Source organism: Ranitomeya variabilis, chromosome 2 (assembly GCF_051348905.1).
Source record: "Ranitomeya variabilis isolate aRanVar5 chromosome 2, aRanVar5.hap1, whole genome shotgun sequence".
In the NCBI taxonomy this organism is placed as follows: Eukaryota; Metazoa; Chordata; class Amphibia; order Anura; family Dendrobatidae; genus Ranitomeya; species Ranitomeya variabilis.
This window is the reverse complement of record NC_135233.1, coordinates 95,536,640-95,555,692: the sequence shown is the minus strand read 5'-3', so window position 1 is coordinate 95,555,692 and position 19,053 is coordinate 95,536,640. Positions and strand designations below refer to the sequence as shown.

The 19,053-nt window shown below is 46.9% G+C and overlaps 1 protein-coding gene across 1 annotated transcript in view; it reads left to right on the top strand.

The window, feature by feature from the left end:
- Positions 1 to 19,053, top strand: part of PAPOLG (poly(A) polymerase gamma) — a 63,848-nt gene that overhangs the window by 10,634 nt on the left and 34,161 nt on the right. The window contains exons 8-10 of the mRNA XM_077282753.1: positions 1,451 to 1,540; positions 9,795 to 9,933; positions 10,142 to 10,214. Of these exons, the coding sequence (XP_077138868.1) occupies positions 1,451 to 1,540; positions 9,795 to 9,933; positions 10,142 to 10,214 (302 nt within the window). The remainder of the gene's footprint in view (positions 1 to 1,450; positions 1,541 to 9,794; positions 9,934 to 10,141; positions 10,215 to 19,053) is intronic.

Here is a 19,053-nt window from a genome sequence, read left to right as displayed (position 1 = left end):
GTTCCCCAATGAAGTGATAGAGAAAAGAAGATTTTTGGGTACTCGCCATAAAATCTCTCAGAACCTTCATTGGAGGACCCATCACTCTCCCTTCTTTGTGCCTGTTGGGCCAGTGTTGTGATTATTCTGTTACTGCTGACTCACAAAATAATTAGCTTAGTTCAAGCATTCGGGTGTACCCTGCTGAGGAGCTTTTTCTCTATTGCCTCATTGGGGACCATGCATGTGTACCCTGCTGAGGAGGCGCTTTCTCTATTGCCTCATTGGGGGACCATGCGGATGTACCCTGCGGGGGGAGGAGCTTTTTCTCTTGCCTCATTGGGGGACCATGCAGATGTACCCTGCAGGGGGAGGAGTTCTTTCTCTTGCCTCATTGGGGGACCATGCGGATGTACCCTGCGGGGGGAGGAGCTTTTTCTCTTGCCTCATTGGGGGACCATGCAGATGTACCCTGCGGGGGGAGGAGTTCTTTCTCTTGCCTCAATGGGGGACCATGCAGATGTACCCTGCGGGGGGAGGAGCTTTTTCTCTTGCCTCATTGGGGGACCATGCAGATGTACCCTGCGGGGGGAGGAGCTTTTTCTCTTGCCTCATTGGGGGACCATGCGGATGTACCCTGCTGGGGGAGGAGCTTTTTCTCTTGCCTCATTGGGGGACCATGCGGATGTACCCTGCTGGGGGAGGAGCTTTTTCTCTTGCCTCATTGGGGGACCATGCAGATGTACCCTGCGGGGGGAGGAGTTCTTTCTCTTGCCTCATTGGGGGACCATGCGGATGTACCCTGCGGGGGGGAGGAGCTTTTTCTCTTGCCTCATTGGGGGACCATGCGGATGTACCCTGCGGGGGGAGGAGCTTTGATTTCTGCCTAGTGTCAGCCTGATGGCAGCAGGCCTACATCCATGGTTTCCTGGGTACCCCCAATGAAGGCTCTGAGATTTTACGATGAGTACCAAAAATCTTAACCCATGAATTAATAGTGAAAGATCAATGTAGGAGATGAAAGAAGCAATTTAATTTGATTAAATATATTGAAAAATTGTATTCATGCGTACTGTTGATTTATGAAATAATTAAAATGACTGTGTCTTTAACACTGTTGTCTGCTGTGAAGATGTGAACAGTGCCAATGACTGCGCATGACCCACATATATTATTTTAACTAATAAATTAAGTGCACAATACCAGTCCATAGTGCCGGCATGCGCAGACTTATCATCATCGTTGCACATTTCCCAATGCCTAGGTGAAAACCCCCTCAAATTCCCCCCAAAGTTTATTTAATTTATTTTTGTTGGGGGAAGGGGGGTCTGATTGAAACCCCAAAACCAAGGAAGGAATAAATGGTGATTTTCTGCATGACTTACACAGGGTGTGTTTACCGTAATGGATCTGGTGTAGTGGGCGACCACTGCTTCTGTTGTGATGTTATCAGGTTGTGGTCTCTTTACAGGTTGCAGAGTAACTGATGAAATTTTGCATTTGGTGCCAAACAAAGAAAATTTCAGGTTAACGTTGAGAGCCATTAAGCTGTGGGCAAAGAGTAAGTATTGAAGCTATTAGTATTATAGAGCATCTTTCTATTAATAATGGAGATGAGGTGCGGATCACTTAATTGGGGTTACGTGTTTAGTCTTGTGCTAGTCACTAAAGAATACATAGATGGATTGGCCACCACTTTTAATCATTTAAAGGCCTTCAGTTTCAGTTCAATCTCGAGCCTTGGCGACTTGATGAACGATCTGTAGGACGATCGATCTTGTGCAAGCCTAGATAGGACCACCAGGGTGTGTGTGTGTGTGTGTGTGTATATATATATATATATATATATCTACACTATATAATTGTCTAAGGGTCACTTCCGTCCTTCTGTCTGTCTGTCACGGATATTCATTGGTCGCGGCCTCTGTCTGTCATGTAATCCAAGTCGCTGATTGGTCGTGGCTGTTTTGCCACTACCAATCAGCGACAGGCACAGTCTGGCGGAAAAATGACCGCTCCTTCCTCCCCGCAGTCAGTGCCTGCTCCATAATCCCCCTCCAGTCTGCGCTCACACAGGGTTAATGGCAACGTTGACCGCGGTGTAACGCACTCTGTTAACGCTGCTATTAACCCTGTGTGACCAACTTTTTACTATTCATGCTGCCTATGCAGCATGAATAGTAAAACGATCGAATGTTAAAAATAATAATTGAAAAAAAAAAAAAAAAAAAAATCGTTATATACTCACCGTCCATCGGCCCCGGATCGACAACAGGCCTTTCCCACTCGCGACGCTCCGGTAATTGGTCCATGCTGCGATCTTGCGAGATGATGACGGTCTCGCGAGACTGCAATGCGCTCTTGAGACCGGAGCTCACGAGCAGCGTCGGTAACCGCTTTGGATCCGGGGGCTCCGGAAGGTAAGTATATAACTATTTTTTATTTTATTTCTTTTTTTTTTTTTACAGGGATATGATGCCCACATTGCTATATACTACGTGGGCTGGGCAATATACTACGTGGGCTGGGCAATATACTACGTGGACATGCATATTCTAGAGTACCCGATGCGTTAGAATCGGGCCACCATCTAGTGTGTGTATGTATGTATGTATATATATGCATACATACATACATACATACATACATACATACATACATACATACATACATACATACATACATACATACATACATACATACATACATACCTACCAACCAAAAGTTTGGACACACCTTCTCATTTAAAGACTTTTGATTTTTCCGTATTTTCAGGACTATGAAAATTGTACATTCACACTGAAGGTATCAAAACTATGAAATAACACATGTGGAATTATATACTTAACAGAATAGTGTGAAACAACTGAAATTGTCTTCTATTCTAGGTTCTTCAAAGTAGCCACCTTCTGCTTTGATGACTGCTTTGCACACTCTTGGCATTCTCTTGATGAGCTTCAAGAGGTAGTCACCGGGAATGGTTTTCACTTCACAGGTGTGCCCTGTCAGGTTTAATATGTGGGATTTCTTGCCTTATAAATGGGGTTGGGACCATCAGTTGTGTTGTGCAGAAGTCTGGTGGATACCCAGCTGATAGTCCTACTGAATAGACTGTTGGCTGCTTTTTTTCTTGCTATAATACAAATTCTAAGTAAAGAAAAACGAGTGGCCATCATTACTTAGATACTTAATTATTATAAGAAATGAATGTCAGTCAGTCTGAAAAATTGGGAAAACTTTGAAAGTGTCCCCAAGTGCAGTGGCAAAAACCATCAAGCGCTACAAAGAAACTGGCTCACATGAGGACCGCCCCAAGAAAGGAAGACCAAGAGTCACTTCTGCTTCTGAGGATGTTTATCCGAGTCACCAGCCTCAGCAATCACAGTTTAACAGCAGCTTAGATTAGAGACCAGGTCAATGCCACACAGAGTTCTAGCAGCAGACACATCTCTACAGCAACTGTTAAGAGGAGACTTTGTGCAGCAGGCCTTCATGGTAAAATAGCTGCTAGGAAACCACTGCTAAGGACAGGCAACAAGCAGAAGAGACTTGTTTGGGCTAAAGAACACAAGGAATGGACATTAGACCAGTGGAAATCTGTGCTTTGGTCTGATGAGTCCAAATGTGAGATCTTGGTTTCCAACCACTGTGTCTTTGTGAGACGCAGAAAAGGTGAACGGATGGACTCTACATGCCTGACCCCACTGTTTTTTATTTTGATTTTTGATTTTTTGTTCTATTTTTTTCCTTCAACGGAGCGAATGGGGGCGACAGATTCTTTCTAAGCTCCGATCTCCCCCGAGCCATCAACAGACAAATATGTGGAGCGTTCCTCCCGTATCCTTTCCTGCAACGTTGGATGCCAGCCCTGAGCTCACCTTACGGGCGACGGTTCCTTCATGTTCCGATCTCCCCCCTCCATAGCAGGCAACCACATGGAGTAGCCCTCCATCTACCTCTCCTGGAGCCAGGTGCATAGCCGGACATGAGATATATATGGCGTCCGTGCAGCCTCCCTCTGAATCACCACTGATATAGCGGATGACGCATGGCGGCAGAAGCTCTCCACCCCCTCCCTGACTATGGCGACGGTGGATTGAGCACCGGCCCACCGCATCTACCGTGAGTACACTGCGGGGGTCGAGGCGCTGGGGGGTCCTGGTCCCCGGGGTATGGGAGGTCCGCACCTTAAGCCTGTGTCCGTGGGTGGTCCTTAGTGCGGCAACCCCACAAAGGAGTGCAGCTAATGATGGCGCTAATAGCGGTCGCGGTGCTGTAGGCCGCAACCGCAGGGGGGGAAAAAAACATTTCCCTCAATACAGGCCAGAGTTTTGGCCACACCCACCGGCAGTTAGCCCCGTCCACTTTTTCTGGCGCTTCTCGTTCCCTGTGATGAGCTCCCACTTCCTGGTCTCGGCGGCCATCTTGGGACACCCACAGCCCTGATGCTGCAGCACTGTTCCAGCGTTTCCTATCACAGCCCTCAGGACTAGCGTTTTTCTCTGCCTACACTGCGGACCTGCCCTGGGGACTCAAGACACAGGACCTGGGTAAGCTGCAGACACACAGCTTAACCCTTCCCCTGCTAGTAAGCGCTTTCCTCCAGGCTTTACTATGTCTGAACCAAAGCCTCACAAAAAGTCTGGGAAAACCCACACTGTATTTTTCGCTGCATGTATCTCTTGTGAGGTATCATTACGCCGGGGTCACAATACTGCATTATGCACAGCTTGTGAAACGGTGACGGCTCAAGAACCACCTGTTGCTGATACTGAACCCAGTGAGCCTAGTCCCCCTGAGTGTGCTACCTCCCTTACTCGGTCTATGGCATCCCTGACAAAAGCGTTACTCGTTCCGAGACCCTTCCTCTAACCAGGGCACTAATACGGACGACGCTTCCGATGGTCAGAACCCCTCGCACTCCAGGGGTCGTACCTTGCCAAGGAGTTCTCACTCTTCCAGGAAAAGGACTCATGCCATATCCCCAGACCATCAACGGTTTTCGGGTTCTGAGAGCTCCATTTCTCACTCCCCTTCCATTGGGGCTAGTAGAGAACCTGTTTCAGAGGACAATTCTGATACGTCCCTAGATCAGGAATTTCATCACGATCAGGAGACTCTTGAGTCAGTGAATAAGGCTTTGAGACTTGAGGAGGAACCCTTATCTAAAACGGATCATGCCGTGTCCTTTAAGAGGACCAAACGAGCTCACAGACTGTTCGCCACTCACCCCGAGTTTAAGCAAATTGTTGAATCTCCCAGGATCCGTCCAGATAAACTATTCACAGGGCAGAAGCCCATGGAGTCCAAATATCCCTTTGCCCAGGATCTAAGAAAAGATTGGTCACAATCTCCCCCAGTAGATCCTCCGGTATCGCGCCTGGCTACCAAATCTGTTTTATCCTCCTCGGAGGGCGCCTCAGCCTTTGAAGCCTCAGCGGCCGCACTCTTTCCATCTTTTGCCGCTACGTGGGTGGCTAAGGCTATGACCCACTGGGCTGAAGTCTTGTCTTCAGCAGTACTGGATACCAATCCCCCCCCCCCCCCCCCGAGATGGCAGACCTCGCTACTGAGATAGCCAGGGCTGGAGATTTTGTAGTCACCGTGTCCCTCGATGCCGCTGACTGCGCTTCTCAAGCAGCAGCAAATGCCATCACCATCCCCATCCGGAGGTCCTTATGGCTCAGGGACTGGCGTGCGGATTCTACTTCCAAAAAGTCATTGCCTTCTCTCCCATATCAGAGGGGTCGCCTTATGGCGAAAAGCTCGACCAGTTAATTTCTGACGCCACTGGAGGGAAGAGTAAATTTCTTCCACAACAGAGACCCTCTCGGCCCTTTCGGAACCTGCAACCACAGGCTCGTTCCCGATTATTTTTTTTTCATTACAACTCAAACTGGTCCTCCACTTCCACATCTCCCGGTTCCGGCCAGGCACAACGTGGAGACAGAGGTTCACAGCCCTCTTTTAAGCCTTCCCCTTCATGGAGAGGCAGGCCATGGCAGCCGGGATCCAGAGGCGCCAGAACGGGCAAACCTTCCACACAATGACTCCCTGCGGTATCCGGGGGACACCCTCAAAGTAGGCGGTCGCCTGCTTTCCTTCAGTGCCGCATGGCTCTCGGTCGTTCACGACGAGTGCGTCCGCGATCTAGTGTCCTCCGGATACAAGATATATCTCCTATCTCCTCCTCCAAACCGTTTTTTCCTGTCTTCTCCCAGGGCAAAAGCATCAGAGTTCTTCAAAGCTATAAGCTCTCTGAGAAAAGACGGAGTTATTATTCCGGTCCCTCAAAGCAAAAGGTTTCAAGGTTTTTATTCAAACCTCTTCATTGTTCCAAAGGACGGTACAGTACAGCCCATACTGGACCTAAAACTGCTGAACAGGTTCGTCAGGGTACAACGGTTCCGGATGGAATCGCTTCGTTCTGTCATCGCCTCCATGGAAAAAGGCGAGTTCCTGGCGTCTATAGACATCCAGGACGCATACCTCCACATTCCTATTTTACCTTCTCACCAAAGGTTTCTTCGCTTCGCAGTTCAGGAAGATCACTTCCAATTCGTTGCTCTGCCTTTCGGCCTCGCCACCGCTCCCAGGGTATTCACCAAGGTCATGGCGGCTGCCGTGGCCATACTCCACACCCGAGGAGTGGTGACACTCCCGTATTTAGACGATATCCTCATAAAAGGCCCCTCTTTCCGCTCCTGCAAGGAAGCCGTGGCCATCACAATAGATACCCTTTCTCGCCTGGGTTGGAAGATAAACTTCAAAAAATCTTGCCCAGTTCCGGCTTAGCGAATTTCCTTTCTAGGAATGATACTCGACTCGTCCCAGGGGTTGGTTCTTCTTCCCCTGGAAAAGATCTGTCTTACAGCGAGAAGCTCAGATGCTCTTTCAGCCTCGCTCTCACTCTGCGCTTCAGTACAGTATGAGAGTCCTCGGCAGGATGGTAGCAGCTATGTAGGCGGTTCCATTTGCCCAACTATACCTCCGTCCTCTACAGCATGCCCTCCTGGCTGTTTGGGACAGGAACCCGTTCTCCCTAGACCGTCGGTTCCTCCTTCCCCAGCGAGTCAGACAGTCTCTCAGGTGGAGGACATTGAAATCCTCCCTGAATCAAGGGAAGTCTTTTCTTCCAGTACACTGGCTGGTTGTGATGACAGACGCCAGTCTTCTAGGCTGGGGAGCGGTGTTCCTTCATCACACTGCTCAGGGCTGCTGGTCCCCCCAGGAATCACGCCTTCCAATCAACATCTTGGAAATCCGGGCGATCAGGCTGGGCACTTCTCCAGTTCCATCCCTTCCTAGCAGGTCGCCCAATCAGGATTCGGTCCGACAACGCCACTGCAGTGGCATACATCAACCGCCAAGGGGGAACCCGCAGCAGTGCGGCCATGACAGAGGTAGGCCACATCCTCCGATGGGCCGAGGAAAACCGCTCAATGATCTCTGCGGTTCACATCCCGGGAGTGGACAATTGGGAGGCAGACTTCCTCAGTCGGCAATGCCTCAACTCCGGGGAGTGGTCTATCCATCCGGAGATCTTCCACCAGATCTGCTGTCGTTGGGGAACCCCGGACGTGGATCTGATGGCCTCACGGCTGAATTCCAAGGTTCCCGACTTCATGGCTCGGTCCCACGATCCAGCAGCCATCGGGGCAGACGCTCTTGTACTCCCGTGGCATCATTTTCGGCTTCCGTACATATTTCCCCCGCTTCCTCCTACCGAGAGTCATTAAGAAAATCAGAGCGGAGAGGGTACCGGTAATCCTGATTGCGCCAGATTGGGCGTGGTACGCAGAACTAGTTCAACTAGTTGCCGACGTTCCCTGGCGATTACCGAATCGCACAGATCTTCTATCTCAAGGCCCCTTTTACCACCAGAACTGAGGCCCTGTGTTTGACGGCATGGCCGTTGAGTCCTGGGTTCTAACCCAGGCAGGTTTCTCTCCAGAAGTCATAGCTACCATGATCAACGCTAGAAAGCCTACGTCTATGCGTATCTATCATCGCACTTGGAAGACTTTCTTTTCATGGTGTAGCGACCGAGGACGTTCTCCTCTACATTTTTCCATCCCTTCCATTCTCGAGTTCTTACAAACGGGTTTGGACTTGGGTCTCGCCCTTAGTTCTCTCAAGGGGCAGATCTCAGCCCTGTCTGTTCTCTATCAGACGAGTCTCCGAGCTGGCGGCTCTGTCCTCTCAAGTTCCGTTCCTGAATTTTCATCAGGATAAGGTGGTTTTGAGGATATCCCCGTCTTTTGTACCGAAAAGTTGTATCCTCTTTTCATCTCAATGAGGAGATTCTTACCCTCACTCTGTCCGGCACCAGTCCATCGCATCGAAGGCCCTTCACACACTGGATTTAGTGAGAGCTCTTAGGAGATACATCTCGCGGACAGCGTCTTTCCGCAAGTCAGATGCCCTATTCGTGCTCCCGGAAGGACCGAGGAAAGGGTTTCCCGCTTCCAAGGCGACAATAGCCAAATGGATCCGTTTGGCTCTTCAGGAGTCCTACAGAGTCAGAGGTCTTCCTGTCCCAGCAGGGATTAAGGCTCACTCCACTCGGTCAGTGGGTGCGTCTTGGGCCATCTGGCACCAAGCTTTGGCAGCACAAGTTTGTAAGGCTGCGACTTGGTCCAGCCTGCATACCTTTACAAAACATTACCATATTCCCTCTCAGACCTCAGCAGATGCGACCGTCGGCAGACGAATTTTGCAGGCGGCTGTGTCGCATCTGTAACTTGTGGGTGCAAGTAGCAATTGCAGTTTCCCAGCCAGGGACTGCTTTAGGACGTCCCATGGTCCTGTGTCCCCCAATGAGGCGTAGGAGAAAAGGAGATTTTTGTATACTCACCGTAAAATCCTTTTTTCCGAGCCAATCATTGGGGGGCACAGCACCCACCCTGTTAGCCTATTCGCTTTGGTTTTTGTTGAGTTAACTTGGTTTTTGACACAGTTCATCCTTGTTAAATATTAAGCTCCTACTGCTTTGTTACCGAACTGGTTCAGTGAGAGCCAGCAAGAGGGTGTATACTGCAGGGGAGGAGCTATTCTTTCTGTGTTTACTTAGTGTCCTCCTAGTTGCAGCAGCATACCACCCATGGTCCTGTCCCCCAATGATTGACTCGGAGAAAAGGATTTTACGGTGAGTACACAAAAATCTCCTTTTTTCAACAGGACAATGACCCCAAACACACCTCCAGGCTGTGTAAGGGCTATTTGACCAAGGAGAGTGATGGGGTCCTACGCCAGATGACCTGGCCTCCACAGTCACCAGGCCTGAACCCAATCAAGATGGTTTGGGGTGAGCTGGACCGCAGAGTGAAGGCAAAAGGGCCAACAAGCGCTAATCATCTCTGGGACCTCCTTCAAAATTGTTAGAAAACCATTCCCGGTGACTACCTCTTGAAGCTCATCAAAAGAATGCCAAGAGTGTGCAAAGCAGTCATCAAAGCAAAAGGTGGCTACTTTGAAGAACCTAGAATATAAGACATAATTTCAGTTGTTTCACACTTTTTTAAGTATATAATTCCACGTGTGTTAATTCATAGTTTTGATGCCTTCAGTGTGAATGTACAATTTTCATAGTCATGAAAAATCTTTAAATGAAGTGTGTCCAAACTTTTGGTCTGTACTGTGTGTGTGAAAATAAATATATATATATATATATATTTTCTCTATTAGTCTGTAGGTTTGGTGATTTGATCTCACCTATGAGTAATTGTAGTGTTACCTCGGCTGAGATTAGATACAGCTTTTTGTCGTGTTTCAGTTATGTATCAAAACCTGATTTTTGTTTTTTTTCTTTTAAGGACGTGATATTTATTCCAATATGTTGGGATTTCTGGGTGGCGTGTCGTGGGCCATGTTGGTTGCAAGGACTTGCCAGCTTTACCCAAATGCAGTTGCGTCTACTCTTGTTCATAAGTTTTTTCTTGTCTTTTCTAAGTGGTGAGTGTTTGTTTCTGTGTTCGAGTAATAGGCGCTGTGTTCACACGTTGTAGCCACAGTACGTAATTTTTGTGGTGTTTTTTTTTTTTTTTTCCCCCCTCTGTGACCTGCAAAGAAACTCACTATGGCCACAATAAGTGAACGCAGCCATATAATCCATGTGTTTGATGTTACGATGCCTCATAGTCTCCTTCACCTTTATCCACAGGGAATGGCCTAACCCAGTATTACTAAAACAACCAGAAGACAGTAACCTAAATCTGCCAGTTTGGGACCCCAGGGTGGGTGATGTAAAATAAACTGTGTGACTGCTTAATTTCTTAGATATAACATTTTTTTATTTCAGGATTTTATACATGTAGGTTATGACCAGCATAAATGTAATCTTTAATGGGTATTTAATATTATAGATGCTTTGGTTCTTTCTTTACAAAAAACAAGTACCCTTTTTATATCTTCTGTAGAATCCATTTTTTCATGATGACATTTCTCCTTACCTCAAGCAACTTTTTGCCCTTTTTATTCTAACATGTAAATTGGTCCCAAAAATGAGTGGCTAAGAAAACCACGCAAGGCTTCTTTTTGAGACCAAAATGTCATTTTTTCTTTTTTTTTTCTCTATTAAATGCATTTGTTTTGTGTTAAAAATCATTAATGCAGTTGATTTCATTTATGATAATGAGAATTAATTTATGATAGTGAGCTCATTCTGTTACTTCTGTCTTTTTCTGAGCTCCTGTCAGTTGAGCTCAACTTTGGTGTGGTCATAAAACTTTCCTATCTCTGAATGTTACTGTAAAAAATGTGTCCGTGCTGGTAGATGAGTAGATGCTGTTATCAGTATTCTGGTTCTTGAGTTCTCTGAGAATGTTACATAAAATGATGCCCGTCATAGATTACAGAAACTAGCCCATCCTAGTCATGTGTCAGGACTGGCTGCAGACTGAAGACGTCTAGCTCCCGAGACTGGTGTCTCAACTGACAGAAGAGCTAGATCACACACAACTGTCAGCCGGGATATGTGTATCGATATTCTCGATTTACACTGAGGGTAAATCACCACTCCAGGGTTTGACCCTAGTATTCTTACCAGCTGCCATCATCCTCTCTTTCCAGCGCTGCTGTGGTCCCGCACCGCCATCTTGTGACCACAACCTCTCTGACCAGAAGTCTGAGGTACGTGTCATAAGTTCTCAGTGTAAGCCTATGAGAGCCTCATTTGGGCTCTAATAGACTTGCATTGAGAAATTACCTCCAGATCACCCAGCAAACGGTGAAGACATCCGGTAGGTCACTAACTGCTGGTGACCGACCGGAGCGGCGCTGGTAAATGAGACTAGGGGCAGGGAACTTGGATTAGTAGCGCCACTCCAGCGGTAAAAAAAAATATAGATATATTCACATTGCAGTCCTGCTCCCGGCCAACTGGGGAATGTGTGATCTGTCACTTCTTAACAGCAGATGCTGTACGTCTTCAGGCTGCCGACTGTCCTGACACGTGATTTATGACCAGCTGGCGCCAGTAATACGACATTCTCGGACTAACCCTTTCTCTAGTCACCTTCCACGACAGCATAAGAGGATGTCTCCATTCCCTAATGGGGGACAGGAAGCACAAGAGGTCAAAAGGCCCCTCCTACCTCCTATTTGCCAGTGTCTTTCCTGTCCCCCATGGGGCATGGAGAGGTTTCGTGTGCTGTGTGGCCGGCGACCGCAGTATACCTGGTTTTTCCTGCCGGGCAGTGGAGGTCGTGGGCTCTGCCTTCCTCCTCATTCCTGCTGCTTCCGTCTCCCCGTGACTCGGGACCTTCCTGGCCCACCTGCGCCTCCGTGGGGGGTAAAGCGGGCCAGTGATCCCCGGCGGTGTCCTCCGTGAGCTCACCGCCATTTTCCTCCTCCTCTGCTGCGGTGTTCGGTGTCCCGGAAGTGACGTCACCACTGTGCGCGCTTCACTTCCGGTCCTGCTTCCTGGATTTTGCCTCCTATGGCCCCCGGATCTCCGAAGCCGCAGATAGCACGCCGCTCACGTGGTGGCCTGCTCTAGGACCCGGGGAGGAGGAGGGGAGCTTGATTGACCTGGGCTGGGTTTATTTTCTATATAAACCGGCCTGAAGACACCTCCAGGTAAGACTGATCCCTGTCAGAATTGATGGTGCTTCCTGCCCTGCATCTGCAGAGCCCAGCGCTTCCCCTGCTCCAGTAAGTCTGCACGGGGTGGGTCCGAGCCAGGGTAGTGGGTGCCCTTCTATTTTCCTGACTGCACTCTCCCTCTTTTTCAGGGAGATAAGTCTGCCCAGAAAATCCAAGCCAAAAAGTCTTCAAAATGTGCAATCTGAAGCTTCCCTCTCTATGGGAGAAGAAGCTGTGTCAGGGGTGCACGGATAAAGTTGTCAGAGCTGAACAGCCTTCCCTCCTTGAGTTAATCCGTACCCTAGTTAAACATGAAGTACAATCCTCCGCTGCACGATCCATCTCCTTCACAAAAAAAAAGGATTCAAATTGAGGACTCTGAGTCTAATCATTCATATTCATCCTCCTCGGAGAGATGGGGTGAACTTTCAAATTCCAAATTTGTGGAAGCGAGAAAATATTTTTTTCTCCTCTGATTATATTGATGAGCTGGTAAATGCGGTTCGTAACACAATGGGGGTTACAGGAGGAGTCTATTCCTCAATCTATACAGGATGAAATGTTTGGAGGATTGAAGTCGCAAAAGCAGGTGGGGTTCCCAGTACATAAAAATATCCTAAACTTAATATCTCAGGAGTGGAAGCTCCCGGAGAAACGCCCAGTCACCCCTTCTGAAATGACACAGGTTTCCCTTAGAAGCAGGTTCTCCTTCATGGGATGTGCCAAAGGTCGACATACAGGTAATGAGGGTTGCAAAGAAAACCTTGCTTCCCTTTGAAGACTCCTCTCAGCTAAGGGTTCCGTTAGATGGGAAAATGGAGAGCTTGCTGAAAAAGTCGTGGGAAACATACACCTCAGGGTTAAAATCCAACATTGCTGCTACCTGGGTTGCAAGAGCCCTCTCTCGATGGATAGATGAGCTGGAGAAACATATTTCTCAGGGTACTTCGAGAGGAGAACTACTGGACTCTCTTCCCATGCTTCAAAAGGCTTCGGCCTTTCTAGCGGACGCCTCCATGGAGTCTATTAGGATTGCGGCCAGATCCTTAGTCCAATCTAATTCTGCTCGAAGAGCCCTTTGGCTCAAGATGTGGAGCAGGGATGTTACCTCGAAAATTAAGCTGTGCTCAATTCCTTTTAAGGGCGATTATCTCTTTGGTCCCGCTCTAGATGAAATTCTGGAAAAGGCCACAGATAGGAAAAAGACCCTTCTATCAGGAAGCGTTTTTTTTTCATGCCCCCCAATCTAATACTCCTCAAACGAGGTAAAGGGATGGAGCTACGCCAAGGGAAAGGGAAAAAATATCCTCATTCCCCAGCAGGAGCAGGATAAATGACTCCATCCCGGTGGGGGGAGGCTCGCAAAGTTTGTCCATCGTTGGCGGGCCATTACCAATTGTCAGTGGGTCCTCATTGTGATACAAGAAGGCCTACTGATAGAATTAATATCTTCCCCCCCCCCCTCTAAATCTGAGAATTACCTCCCCAACATCTCAGGGGGCCTATACAATGATGATGACAGTCCTTGGGGACCTTCTAAAATCAAATGCAGTCTCCCCCTGTACCCCCTGAAGAATGGGGTTCTGGCCATTACTCTCGACTATTCCTGATAAAGAAACAATCAGGGGAGCGCGAGTCATAATAAACTTGAAAAATCTCAATCGTCCTATTTTATATCGCAGATTCAAGATGAATCGGTGAAATCTGCTATTCCCCTGATCGGTCCAGACTCTTTTATGCTGACTATCGACCTAAAGGACGCGTACATTCACGTGCCGATTCACCCCCGGCACAGGAAATATCTCAGATTTGCAATTCAGTACAACCAGCAGATAAGACCTTTCAAATTCAACGTGCTCCCTTTCGGCATTTTTTCAGCTCCGAGAGTTTTCTCCAGGATAATGGCGGAAGCAGTATCACATATCCGCAGACAGGGAATCTGTATTGTCCCTTACCTGGACGATCTGCTACTGATAGCCCTCTCAGCTCAGGCTACCAGTCATGTTGCAAAGACTCTCGATATCCTCAGAACACTGGGGTGGCTTCCAAACCTGAAAAAGTCCCAGCTCCAACCTTCCAAATCAAGAAGGTTTCTGGGAGTTCTGTTAGACTCCGTAAAACAGAAATCTTTAATCCCAGAGGATCATTGCCAGACTTTAATGGAAAAGGTAATAGATTTCAGAGAAGACAGATCTCCAACTATACGGAAAAGCATGTCGGTTCTGGGCTCCATGACTGCCTGTATCCAGTCAGTGTCCTGGGCTCAAGCTCATTCCAGAGTCCTTCAAGCCCACATCCTCACAAACTGGGATGGAAATCCGGGCTCTCTAAACAAGAGTATACACTTCGGGGCATGTGAAAGCTTCCCTATCTTGGTGGTTGAACCCCAGAAACATCCGCAGGGGTGTGAACTGGTCACAATCCCCCCTTTGTGACAGTTACAACCGATGCCAGCAAATGAGGCTGGGGAGCGGTAATATTGCATACTCCTTTTCAGGGACACTGGAGTCAGACAACGAGTGCCAGGTCCTCCAATTTCAGGGAGTTGAAAGCAGTAGACTAAACCCTCCTAGCCGCAAACGGCTTAATATCAGGCAGTCACGTAAAAGTTTATTCAGACAACACGACTACTGTTGCTCACCTCAAGCATCAGGGGAGCTCAAAATTCAACAGCCTGGCAGGCATCTCAAACAGAATATTCTGCTGGTCCGAAAAACACCTTCTCTCCCTCACAGCTGTCCACTTGAAGTGGTCTTCCAATCAGGCGGATTTCCTGAGTCGCCAAGACATTCAGCCAGGAGAGTGAGCCTAAACAAGAGTCTTCGGGATGTTGGTGGACAGATGGGGCCTACCAGAGGTCGATTTATTCGCCTCAAGCCAAAATACACAGGTCAAAACCTTTTTTTCCCTGAATCTGAGACAAATTCAGAGGGATAGACGCTTTGGCACAACCATGGAACTTCCGTTTAGCCTATGCCTTCCCGCCAATCCCCAATATTGACAAAAACCCTTCGGAAGGTCCGAGAGGAGCGGGTGCTGACCATCTTGGTGGCCCCGGTATGGCCGAAACTAAGCTGGTTCAATCTCATTGAACTACAAACAGACGGGCCAGTCCACCTGCTGTTAGATGCCGATCTTCTCCAGGGGCCCGTCCAACATCAGAACCCCCAAAAATTGAACCTGGCAGGATGGTTGCTGAAGCCCAAGTTCTAAAGGCTGGAGGACTGTCAGACGCTGTAATTTCTACATTGCAAAGTTCTAGGAACCCGATTACTAATGCAATCTACAGTAAGGTGTGGAAAACCTTTTCATCCTTCTGTCTACCTAATAGTCCAGATCAACTTCATCCAAATATATCACGAATATTAGATTTTCTTCAGCGTGGATTAGTTAGGCCTTAGACCCAGCACACTAAAGGTTCAAGTTTCTGTTCTCAGCGCTGCTTTTGACCAAGACCTGGCCAACCACCGTTGGATCAGAAAGATTTATGGTATCAGCTCTTAGATCACAACCTGGGAAACGGCCCATTGTACCTTCATGGGATTTAAATCTAGTCCTTAGAGGACTCACACAAGCACCGTTTGAGCCCTTGACTTCTTGTTCTCCTCAATTCCTGTCTTATAAAGCTGCCTTTCTGGTAGCGATAACCACAGCAAGACGTGTGGGGGAACTTCAAGCCTTATCAGTCAGAGAACCCTATTTGTTAATAAACAGGACTCTATAATCCTCCGTCTTGATCCATTTTTTTTTTTCTACCAAAGGTGGTGTCTGATTTTCACCGAACTCAGAGCATTATTCTTCCCTCCTTCTGCCAGAATCCAGCAAACCCAAAAGAGCGAGAGTTCCATACTCTTGATGATAAACGTACTGTCCTACACTACCTTAAACAAACTAGCTCTTTTAGAGTTGATCAAAACTTGTTTATCCATATGTCCGGTCAGAAAAAGGGGAGAAAGGTAGCAAAAAGCACCATCTCTAGCTGGATCAAGAGGGCCATACGAGAATCCTATCTGGCCCAGAACTTGACACCTCCAATTGGGGTCAAAGCCCACTCTACAAGGTCTACTTCAGCCTCATGGGCAGAAAGTGCAGGCGCTTCCATCGAGCAGATCTGCAGGGCTGCAACATGGTCTTCACCACATACCTTTACCAAACACTACAAATTGGACTTATTGTCCAATAGGGATTTAGTCTTTGGCCGGAAAGTTATCCAGGCTACTGTCGAATCCCGCCCCCCCGTGCAAAATTGGTTGGTACTCCACCTATGCTGTCGTGGAAGTTGACTAGAGAAAATAGAATTAGACTTACCGGTAACTCGGTTTCTAGGAACCTTCCACGACAGCACTAATTCCCTCCCTTTCCTTGGATTAATCCTGGGTTCATTAAGGTAGCTAGTGCTATGGTATCCATTATAAGTCACTGGTGAATAGGAGGTAGGAGGGGCCGTTTAACCTCTTGTGCTTCCTGTCCCCATTAGGGAATGGAGACCTCCTCCTATGCTGTCGTGGAAGGTCGCTATAAACCGAATTACCGGTATGTCTAATTCTATTTTTACGGACCTGGGCTGTGGGACTAATAAGCCACTGAGCATGTTCAAACGCAGACATAGTTAAGGCTGGTTTCACACTTGCGTTTTGATCGGCAGCGGTTTTACCGAAAAAAACGCATGCGTTTTTTTTCCCTATGGTTAACATTAAAAACGCATGCGTTTTTTTGTACGCGTTTTGTCGCGTTTAACGACGCATGCGTTTTTTTTGCTGCATGCGTTCTTTTGCAGAAATGCAACATGTAGTAATTTTCAGAGGCGTTTTTTTGCCGCAAAACGCATGCGTTCATTTGCGTTTGATTTGCGTCAAAAATTACATTGATGTCTATGGAAACGCATGCGTTTTTATAGAAAAAAACAAGAATACACCCTGATAAGCCACCCCCCACCATCAGGGTGATAAAGGGATCCTAACCCTAACCTAGGGATCCAAACCCTAACCCTACCCCTAACCCTAACAATATGACAGTGAATACTCTCCGAGTTTTTATTTTTAGTACTCTATAGCAATACCGTATATCTTGGGGTGTCCACATTGAACACAGCTTTTTATTAGAAGAATGTCCTGGTCTCCAGGTCAACATAATAGCCAATCCCTATGGTTCCCTAGGGGTAGGGTTAGGGTTTGGATCCTTAGGGTTAGGGTTTGGATCCCTTAATCACCTTGATGGTGGGGGGTGGCTTATCAGTGACCTGGTGACCAGGACATTCTTCTAATATAAAGCTACCCCTAACCCTAGGGATCCTAACCCTACCCCTAACACTAACCCTACCTCTAACCCTAGGGATCCTAACCCTAGCTAATTCTATTAATAGTGGGTTTTCTAGTTGATTTTGATGATTGGCAGCTGTCACACACTTCTCAGCATGCGTTTCAAAAACGCAAACGCAGGAAAAAACGCATGTAAACGCGTCAAAACGCCGCGTTTTTTTTTTTTTTTTTTTTTTTTTGCTGCATGCAAAAACGCATGCGTCTAAAAAACGCAGCGTTTGCACGTGTTTACATGCGTTTTTTTACCACATGCTTTTTTTTTTTTTTTCTACAAACGCTGCAGATCAAAACGCAAGTGTGAAACCAGCCTAAAATGGCACTAGGGGGCACCATGATAAGAAAGTAATCTACACAGGAACTTTTTTTTTTTTCTTGTGTGTGGTTTAATGGAGTCAATATTTCATCTTGGGATGACCTCATTAATTGTGTCATTTAAATGGCAGCGTACTTTTTTACATGTGTAGGTTTGTGTGTTTCACCTTGGTACTGAGGCATAGTTAATTTTCTTTGAGTTATAAATTCTATATTGTTAACCTCATTAACTGTTTTGGGGAATTGTCGGGTCTCAAAATTAATTTTAGCAGATCTGTGGTCATGTTACTCATGGATAATATGACTGAGCCTGCGGTTTTTGGATTACAAGTAGTACAGAAGTTCAAATACTTTAGTATAATTAATCAAAACCCAATTAAGGACCTTAAGGATAACGTGTACCTCTTAGGAGAAGTTGAGACTAGTTCTCAAACCTCTTCTTCATCATACCTTCTTCATCATACCACCTATCTGTTGCGGGCACAATTGACTTAATCAAAAGGATAATTCTTCCAACGTGTGTGTGTGTGTGTGTGTGTGTGTGTGTACATTCATCAATTAAAGTCCCCAAAGGGTTTTTTAGGAAAATGCATGGTATGATGGCGACATTTATATGGGGTTCATCAAGGCTAAACTCATGTATTGGATCCCTGCCTAAACCCAAAATCAGGGTGGCTACGCGGTACCTGACCTACTTTATTATTATTTAGCTGGCAAGATGCGTTACTTGAAGCACTGGATAGGTAGAGACAAGCTCACTAATGCAGAAGCTCATCTTATGCACTTCTTGGGTGGGAATACACCATGGGCAATATGAGACGGGTCATGCAGACCACCACGAGGTTTATTGGAGATAGCGGACTGGGAGCTGCCAACATTATCCAAAAATCATCCAAATAAGGCTGGGTTCAATTAGAAAAACAGGTGGGTGCCAGTTCCGCTGGTGAGCACAGCCAGTGTGTTTAAAAAGCGCCCTTAGTCATAGGATACAACTGACATAATGACATGGTCTTAAATACAATTAAAGAACCAATCCACAGCATAAGGTTAATTACATTGATTATGCACAAGGTGTAGCAGAGCCAAAAGCCTGAAGAACAAGAAAAAAAACAAAATTAACATATTAATAAATATAAAACAAATCATTCCTTACATTCATACCTTTAGGAATTTTTGTATCAAGCTGTAAAATCCAAAAGGCTTCCCCTATAGTTAACATTATTTGTTTGTTACCTCCCTGGATCGGACAGCATTTCTTTTCAAAACCATAAAAAGCAAAAATCGAATTATGTATGTTCACAAAATGTTTTGAAGCATCGGAATAGGCTGCATTATTACTAGCTATAAATGTTCCGGAAGG